The sequence below is a fragment of the Oculina patagonica genome, chromosome 4, assembly GCF_052425735.1.
Source record: "Oculina patagonica isolate OP01 chromosome 4, crgOcupat, whole genome shotgun sequence".
Taxonomy (NCBI): Eukaryota; Metazoa; Cnidaria; class Anthozoa; order Scleractinia; family Oculinidae; genus Oculina; species Oculina patagonica.
Window position 1 is genome coordinate 10,311,587 of NC_135761.1, and position 9,719 is coordinate 10,321,305.

At 39.4% G+C, this 9,719-nt stretch overlaps 1 protein-coding gene across 1 annotated transcript; it reads right to left on the reverse strand.

Annotated features, from left to right (window-relative positions):
* Positions 1–2,456: 2,456 nt before the first annotated feature.
* Positions 2,457–3,749, reverse strand: LOC144648140 (uncharacterized). The gene is made up of 2 exons (XM_078507772.1): positions 3,240–3,749; positions 2,457–2,587 (listed from the first exon to the last, which is right to left on the reverse strand). Exons 1-2 carry the CDS (start codon positions 3,703–3,705, stop codon positions 2,457–2,459), a joined length of 597 nt encoding a protein of 198 aa, XP_078363898.1. The 5' UTR covers positions 3,706–3,749.
* Positions 3,750–9,719: the final 5,970 nt, after the last annotated feature.

Genomic DNA, 9,719 nt, shown 5'->3' on the forward strand with positions numbered 1-9,719 from the left:
CAGAGATTTTTTAAAAGTTCGTGTAATAATCAAGGGATTTTTAGCGATTCCGGTGTCTAAGAATTCGCGTTATATTTTCGTGATCCAATAGTTAATTATTAAAAAAAAAATGAATTTAAAGTTTTGCAGCGGCTGCGCGGTTCTAACTTCTAAGAAGTTATTATTATTAAGCTACAGATTAAACGTGATCATTATCAGATCTGGTTTGGCGGCGCAAAGTAAACACACTTGTATGAACAAGCATAGCTCAGGGAAACGTTTTGTACTTAGCCTGTGAACAGGCTCTCCGGTCGAGGATGGGACGAAAACTTAAAGAAGGCGGGAAGAAAAAGGACGGGGGAGGAGGAGATCAGATTGGGAGAGTGCTCGCCGGCTATTTTGTACTCTTCGCGTCATTGAGTAGACGCGTGCGGTCTTATTTTAGGCGGGGAAACGACAAGATTCAAGTGACTCCATCTACCGGTATAAGCATACCGTGTCTGAATGATCTCCAGTTCGCTTGTAAAACGTGAAAGTTTGTCCATCTTCACCATACTGTAATTTGTATTCTGTAACGCATTGGGGGTAATTCTCTCTCCCCTGCGTCGCTATACGTGTTATCCTTGTCGTTTGTTGAAGATCCACCTGCAGCCACTGATTGTAGTCATTTCGTAAAGATGACCAGCCCCCACTTTTTCATCCGCCTGCTTTAAAATGTAACCTGGCCTGATGGGCGGCATGGTTCGCGTCATAAACTGATGAGGCGGTTATCTGCGAGTCAAGAATTGCACGGCTTTCCATACCCAGGGATACTGAACGCACTGAATGAAGAAAATGTTTTTGAGATTGATTATCCCGCCGGTATTTGTGTTGCTAGAATGAATAATAACTTTTCTGTCGATTTCTGCTTGACCTGAACGGAAACGAATCCCCACAAATCCGGCGAAGCAGCTTTAGTACCTTTCAAAGGAGAAGTTCATGGCACTTTTTTTCTTCACGCCAACAAAAAGGTAATTTCAAGATATGTTAGTCATCAAAATTTTAGCTTTCAAAGAGTATTCAAACCCTATGAAATCTTTGTCTGGAGTAATCCGAAAATCAAGAACCGACCGCCGCCATCTAGGAGTAAGTTTGCAGCCTGGCGATGTATGTGTGACGTCAAAGAGCTCAACCAGAAGTGTGGCAGGAAGTTTAAACATTGTTTAACCCTATTCAGACCGGGCTTTTTTGGACCTTCTCAGACCGGAAGGGGGGGGGGGGGGCTTCGGAAGCCCCCCCTATCTAACTTCCAGAATATTTAAGCAATCACAATGAAACTTATAGGATGTATTGTATGTCCGAAAATCTTTATTTTGGTATACGTCACGTGGGATGGTGACGTCACATCACGTGACAATTACATCATGATGTCAAAACAGCCGCCACCTTGGATCCGCCATCTTGGATTTGAAAATTTTTCAAAAATGCCAGAAAACCACCCAAAATTTCTGCCAACTACTCAAAATCAATAAAAATGTGCTTTAAACCATTAAAAATGTAAAAATAAATCCATTTAAGTTGATTTTTATTGACAGAAACACGCAAAATTACAAATTTGGGAAAACATGCCTGTCAAAATGCCGTTGCCATGGTGATGTCAAGTTCATGACACATCATCCAACCCTACCAAATTATTACCAGATAAATTTTAGGAAAACTCAGAAAGTTTGGCAGCGTTTGGTTTAATCTTAAAAAAGTTATAAGAGTTCAAAGTCAGCGCGGGCCTCAAAAGCCCCTCCCCCCCCCCGGTCTGAATAGGGTTAAATACTTGACACTCCTTATTAATTTTGTTTTGTCCTGGGTTTTAAAATGCCTGTTTGTGCAGCATCATTTTGCATAGTCTGAGCTCCAAGAGATAGTAAAATTTGAGCTCTTTGACGACACGCATACATCGCCAGGCTGCTAAGTTACTCCGAGATGGCGGCGCCCGGAACTCGATTTTTGGACTACTTCGGGCAAGGATTTCATAAGGTTTGAATATTCTTTGGAAGCTGAACGTTTAGTGAGTAACGCATCTTTGTATTAACTTTTCGTTGGCGTGAAGGACAATATACCAGTTTGGAATAAACTTCCCCTTTGAACATGTATTTTATCAATTGTAATTAAGACACATTATAAGATGAATCTGGCATTATTATTATTATTGCTATTATTATTATTATTATTATTATTATTATTATTATTATTATTATTGCTATTATTATTATTATTATTGCTATTATTATTATTATTATTATTATTAGTAGTAGTATTTAATTTAACATCATCATCATAATCATCATCATTATTTTTATCATCATACGAATTACATGATTTATACCAATTACAACGAATACAGCCGATCCTCTTTTCTCACTTTGATAGTTGTGAAGATTTGAATTACTCTGGTCAGTAGATCACTAATATCTGTTCACGAATACAGGAGAAAAACTGCCGTTTCAAGCCAAAACTGCCGTTTCATTCTGAGTTGGATCCAGCCAGTACTTGCTGCTAATGGTGTCTTTGCCTTCGCTCGCCTTTATTTCATGACAAGACTGCGCTGGAAGCTCTGGAATGGAACCCAGAGGAGCTGCGATAAAAAAAGTATGTACATGAATATGACTTATTCTTCAAAACCTTTTGTTTGGCAAGTCTCGGAAACTTCTGAGTGACAAGATGATGCCACAACGTCTCACGATCATTGCACCCTACACTCTAAACAAGTAGGCATAAAACAAGTCTATCTGAGTCTATTTACCTATACCATGGACCCTTGCAGATACATCCTAAGCCACACACGTAAAAAAATCCTTTAACAAGACTGCAAGGCTGATCAAACTACGTGAAAAGTAGACTTTGCGAGACACCAACACGACGAGGACCGATAGAACAGGATTGCAACCGTGGACAGCTGTTTCGTCTTCAACACGGTGTAGCAAATATAAATGACGCCAGCTTAAAGAGCCATCCATGCGAGGCTAAGGATGTACTAAGCATTGTTATGCAAATTTGGGCGCCATTTATGTAAAGGGTCTATGGCTACAAATTTGACACGTCACGTGCCAATATGCCAGTGCAACTGGAGAAAGTAACCCGCTGTGCAGGGAAATCTCCCTGACCAGCGGCTATGCACAACAGCCGACTTATAAACTGAAGTGCAACAATAACTCTCAGAGAAAAATCCTTATAACGACTCTCGAAAAAATAACGACGTAAAATATTGCATTTCACTGAATACATACCCCTGCCGTTCAAACGTCTGATATAAAACCGTGCAGGGTCTAAGCGGAAATTCTCGGGTGTTGCCTCCTTGGTGCGATTATTCAGCTCACACAGCGCTTCCCCTATGACATAATTATAACTCTGACAGGTGATTTCTTGTTCGCAAATGACTTCGCACTTGTAAGGGTCTGTTGCTGGCATCATTTTAAAGACGAATCCCTTGAGAGCCATGCCAAGTTTGCTCACTTCTGTCCTGCATCGATCATCAGCAGTTACGAAGTTGATGACAAAACCGAAGAGGAAGAAACAAGGAACTATCCACTGCATTTTTCTGATTTTTAACTGCATAAAGAGAGAGTTAAACAAACATAATTTTTTTTCTTGACACGACTGCGGAGGAACCCAGAGAAGCTGTGATAAAAATGTATGATTGTTAAGGTCTCCGCACACGTGGGGACAAGACGCAGGGTTATGTCGCAGCAACATGTAGCAGCGACAAAGTCATGTGTTTTTCACACTGAGGGGACATGTAACAGTGACGTGTAGCGGGGACATGCAGCAGCAACAAACAAGTAACAGTAGCAGGGACATACCCCAGGGAGGGACATGTCGCAGCGACACATCCCGTCGTGTGAGCTGATAATTTTTGGCACATGCAACACGAATTCCTGCAACATTTTGTCTCTGCGACCTGTTGCACAAAGGAACACATTGCGATTTTGTTGCTGCTACATGTCCTCGCTCCACGTCCCCTCAGTGTGAAAAACGCATGATTTTGTCGCTGCTACATGCCGCTGCGACGTGTCACTGCGACATTTCCCCACGTGTGCGGAGACCTTTAAAACCTTTTGTCTCACCTCTGCCAAACCCCACTACATTACGGCATGATTCGTTGGTCTGAAACATATGGACAGTGATACTTACAACATGGGGAAGTTTGTTTCACTGAAGCACTGTCTCGATGTGTGCAAACCACCGACACGCTGATATCCCTTCAGGCATATTTAAACATGAACTTAACATTTTGAGCAATCATAAAATAGAAACAAACATAAAGCGTTTTTCCCGAGAACGATACGAGAGTGGAACAGCCTGGCCAATGAAACAGTAAATGCACCAAAGTTGACGGCCTTCAAGCAAAGCCTGCCGTCTCACCAAGCCCACAGCAAACGATGCTAACTTTGACTTTTTTATGTCTAGTTTTCATCCATAGCATTTAAGCTTTCCTTTTAATTTGTATAGTATTTATTTATTTAGTTAAGTGAACACTCACTAGAATCTTCCGTATTGAAGGAGGTGAGTCTTTCAGGAAGAAGAAGAACAAAATAATAATAATAATAAAACAGACATAAACAAAAACTTTACCATTCCAGCACAGGCAGACCAACCTATGTGTTCGCATATTGTTGACACACAAGACGAATTATAGAAACTTATAAAGAAATCTATGACGGTTCTGAATAGGCTCATTTGATCTGAATATCTCAGTTAAGTTAAATGAAACGTTAGTCCACTCTTGTGTGGCGTTTGACTCGTCTTTCTGCGCCGTTTAAAGCGTTATTTCACTGATTCATTTTCCGCCGTTGGCTCATATGTTAATTGTATGTTCGAGACAGCAGCAAAAATGTAGAAATTTTCAAAAATAATACGACTTTTTTAATTTTCACAAACATGTTTCGACGGTACATCCGTCATCGTCAGTGTGACGGTTATGAAAGTTTACAGTGATTTAAAACGTGCCTGTTACAAATCATACGTTACATTGCGTTGGAAAGCAATACGCTAGATAAATTTCAAAGTTAACGGAATTAAAAAGAAGCGCGTGCGCGTGCAACTATAGGGAAAGCGTCAAATTGATGTGTTTGACCTGTTGATTAAGGTCCGGCTTTTCCCACTTGATGTACATAGACTCCTTAAGCTTAACTTGGTACTTGGTAGGTGCAGAGTCTAAGATCTTGAAGCAGTCTTAGTTACAAGAGGTACGGCATGACTCTGAAACCTGCAAATACTTATAAACGTGAGAAGTTCTGTCCGATGACAAGTGCTCGTGCACGCGCGTGGAGAAATGTCGGCTTGTTTCGCCAACGTAACAAGCATTACAGCTTGCACAAGAAAATTTGTACACGATGCGCGTACGGAGCCTGTCAGGGAGAGGATCTTTTACGTTGAACAAGGTCTTAATTTTAAAAGTAGAATAAACAAATTTGATGTCGATGGGTTTACAGAATCGATCGATTAGCTTGCGCACCCTTTGTTGTGCAACACCCGATCGAGAGCAGTAGTAGGGAACGACACACGACCTTCAACAGGTGTCGAGCAACAGGAGTTGCCCAAGCACTATTTCAAGATCCCCTACATCGGCATTTTTCGGGTGTTGCACAACAAAGGGTGCGCAAGCTAATCGATCGATTCTAAATCACGTTTTAAATCACTGTAAACTTTCATAACCGCCACACTGACGATGACGGATGTACCGTCGAAACATGTTTGTGAAAATTAAAAAAGTCGTATTATTTTTGAAAATTTTTAATTGTATGTCAACAAATATATGCGAACACATAGGGTGGTCTGCCTGTGATTCAAGCCTTGAAAATCTTGCAAGCATTCAAGCGTTGATCAAGTTAATATTTAGACAAGAGCTATAAAAATTTAATGAACAATTCGCTTGTATATTTAGCGTTGCTGCTTGCTGAACAGCAGAGTGTGTGCATAAATTAATATTTTAATGCTAATAAAGTATATTTACTTACACTTATGAAATGTGTCCGATATACAGTAAAAACCCACGAGTAAGAACCTTATTTTTTCTAGGCTGGTTAGCCTAATCAGGTTTTTATATAAATGGTAGTTAGCACAAGTTTAGGTTATTCAGGTTCTCAATAGGTTCTTATTTTCTGAAGACAATTTACATTGATGCTTATAGAACGTTTAGTGGTATTCAGCCTATTCCTTGTATAAAATTTGCATATCAAATAAGTGCTTATGTAAAAATGAAGCACCAATCATTTAGCATATGACATTATATACATGCACAGTAATGCTTTGTCCAAACTCATTACCCAAAAGAAAACATTTTAAATCAATTTTTTAAAATGAGAACCTATTTCCAAATTTGAGGCTAAAAAGTTTCTTATAAAAATGGAGTCTAATTTACAAATTTTAGCCTAACAGGTTCTTAAATCGTAGGTTCTTACTCGCGGGTTTTTACTAAAGTGTGAAATTTAATTTAATTTTTGGGAAGAGGTTTTCCGGTAGATGATAATAATATGCTTTGTACGTTCTTCTAATCATTTTCTAATCAGTTTCTTGCTCTTACAAGTTTCTGAAAAATGTTTTTAGTTTTAAGTAGGAACTAATAAACTATTGTATTGTATGATTCCCTTCGGAAGCTTTCTAACTTGTTTCGTTTCCTAGCTTGTAATTTATTCTAAATTAAAATTTGTTCTAAATTGAATGAAGATAACTGTTGTCGCTCGAAAGTTAAATTAAAAATTAATTAGCGAAACCTTCTCGAAGACCTCAATGAAAAAAGTTGGGCCATAAACGGCGGGTTAAAAAAAATTGGTCCGTTTTTTTACAGTATATAGACCTCGAACTCGACTTATGCCAGTTATGTCTTACGTAGAAAATTTTGAAACCCACTAAAAACGTTTTAACTCAGCTCGGATGTAAATATGACAAACAAAAGCGAAGCAAACCCAGTTTTTCAAATTTTAAACTCGATTTTTTAGAATGTTTAGAACCGAAAACACCTCGATATATTATATGTGGAGCAGCCCGAGCATGCATTAAGTCAGGAACTTGATAATTTTTTTTGTGCATGGAAGGTCTACAAATACTGTGAAGAAGTCCAATTCTTAGTGGAAGATATTTAAAGGGTTAAAGAGTAGACTATTAAAAACATTCAAAGCGAAAAACGTACCGGTGCTGCTTTTGACGAGCTCTTCGGCAATTTTTTTTCTAAAATACGTCCGCATTTATTTTGAAGACGTGATAAAGTTGAGAACGAGCTACACCAAACAGCTTTACGTTCTATGTTGTTCTCATTTTCCAAGAAGAGAACAAGGTCTCTGAGTCAGAGTAGTTTTAATTATTAATTAAAATAGTGAGCATTCAAACCTGAATGCAGTCACTCTTTCCGGCTTTCAGCAACCGCTCGAACCAATTCCTTTTGTGTGTTTAATATTCACATGCACTCTAAAACAGCCACCTGTCTGCACCAAACACCTCTCAGGAAGACACAACAAAGCGCTAAAAAATTAACGGAGGGGCATACGAGTTTTTTTTGCCAGTAGTTTGCCAGTAGTTTCTTGACAATTAAGCATTCTCTCGTTCCGTGTATTTTGGGAGGAATACTGCTATATTTTCAAAGTTTTCGAAAGTTTGAACAGACAGATCCCCTGCTAAGATTAGAGGGATTTGTACAGAAATGAACGACAGTCAAGAAATGCTGTAAAAGATAAATACATTGCAATTGAAAGAGACCTTCCTTCTTTATTGATGTCCGCCTAGCCTCGTGTTTTTGAAGGATCTCGGAGCGTAATCACATCGTAGTCTAGCGACTGTGTCGTTCACCGTGTGACGAATCAGCGTTGAATGCTTGTCATAAAAATTTACAGGAGCATACTCGAGCAATAATGGCTGGTTCGACATTTTTTTAAAGGCCAGGATCCTTTGCCGGCCTATGGTTTACAGCTGTTGCTGTCGTTTCACACAGTTGTCAATCAACAGCTTCTGGTCACTTTGTCCCAGATCCTCCAGTCCCGCATTTACCGAGTCGACAATGGAATTGTACTAAGCATGCTCAGGTTACTGGACCGATTGGTGTCCACCAAAGATGTTGACGTGTCCTCGCTGTACGATCAGGGTTTGATTGGCAGCCTCGTGTTGGTGTTCGCAGACATCACTTTAACTCAAAATTAAACGATGAAAACTCGCCTGGAAATAACGCATCTATGGCCGTGTTGCTTCCCCTTCTCGATTCTTTAAACAACACATTGAAGTTTGTCTCCAGAGAAGTACGCAAAGCTCTGCAGGCAAAAACTGAGGCGGGACCTGAAAGCGAGGCTCAAACACAATTGGCTGAGAAGCTTCTTGTTGAGAGTAAACCGCTGGTTGACATGACTGGTGTGCTTATCAACTTCCTCTGTCACGAGGACCCGGATGTGAGGGACAGCGTGTGTAGGTGCTTGTATCTTGTGGTTGAACTGTTTGGTGGGATTTACGAGGACGCCTTGAGCATGGAAAACATGGAGTGCTTCGCGGAGGCGTTGAGTACTGCTGACAATAAGAAACAGAAACAACTTCTGCGAATCATCAAGCGGCTGATTTCATCGAATTCACAGTGTACTGACGTGGAAGCTAACGGTTGGCAAGGTTTTATTGATGTTTTGCAAGGACTTTTAAATCCAACGAACTCGTCCAGCGCTGAAGGAGTTGCTGTTTAAGGTCTTGTACAAAAAATTCTCGTTAAACTTGGTCTTGCAAAATAGGTAGTTGTTTAATAGAGCCTTTTATCTTTTCGGGGAAGTGACTGCGTTATTGTTTTTCCAATCTCCGTCGACGGAGAAATGGAAAGAACTGAAAACTATCCCTTTTCCAGATATTGTAAACTGTGTTTCGAAAAAACTCCAAATAAATATATGGTTTCACGTGTACCGTTTTTAAAGTTGTAACTAAGTATTTCTTGTTGTAGCAGCTTGTGAAGTAACTGTTGTGCCGTATTGTTAGGCAAGTAAAACAATACATTTAGAACATAATCAGCTTTTTTTAAACTTTATTTTGTAATTAAATCCGTTTACACTTTAAATTACACACATTAGTTAAAGATAGTATAAAACTAGTGATATAAAACTCGCAGAAAAGTTGACGTTTTACATGTAAAAGACGTTCGCCCTAAGCGCTAACCACTAGGCGACGGCGGTTTATTTACCCAACAAACTAAGTATTTAACGTGAACAAATCGTTAGAAGGCTTGAGCCGAAACTTCGTTCATCGTAAATAGAGATCAATAAAGGCGAAAGACTTGCTCGCATTCTAGTTTCAATTTTTATTCCATTTTTAAATTCTATTTAAATAATTTCCAGTTATAAGCGGGGCACATATAACGTGTTTATCTTTTGGCTAAAACACGGCATGTTGAGAACTGGTATCGCATACACCTCATTCGACGTCTTCCCCTGTACTTAAAGCTTACGTCACTTTAAAATCAAGGCTTTTTGGCGAAAGTTATTAAAAGTTAATAAACAAAATTCGATTTCTAGTCTTAAGCAATATCTTCAGTAGTGTAGCAGCTCTCGTAAGCTTGTAATGCGCGCTGCTGTTCGTCTAGTGTAGCCGTTCCTATTGTTTTGGGGCTAGGAACATTGTTCCTCTTGTTTGTTCTATTGTTCTCTCGAAGGGTAGCGAGTAGTTCACTTGAGAGCTGTTACCCGACCCATTATCTCTGAACGCAGGGATATTGCCCCTTCAGTCTAATATATTTATAAAAAACATTCTAT

Bases quoted from the DNA above. Each gene is read 5' to 3' on its own strand.
- LOC144648140 (XM_078507772.1), bottom strand. From the start codon at position 3,705: ATGTTGCTGCGACATAACCCTGCGTCTTGTCCCCACGTGTGCGGAGAC. The intron at 2,588-3,239 runs GTATGTATTCAG...TTTTTATCGCAG, and splicing joins CAGACGTTTGAACGGCAGGG to CTCCTCTGGGTTCCATTCCA.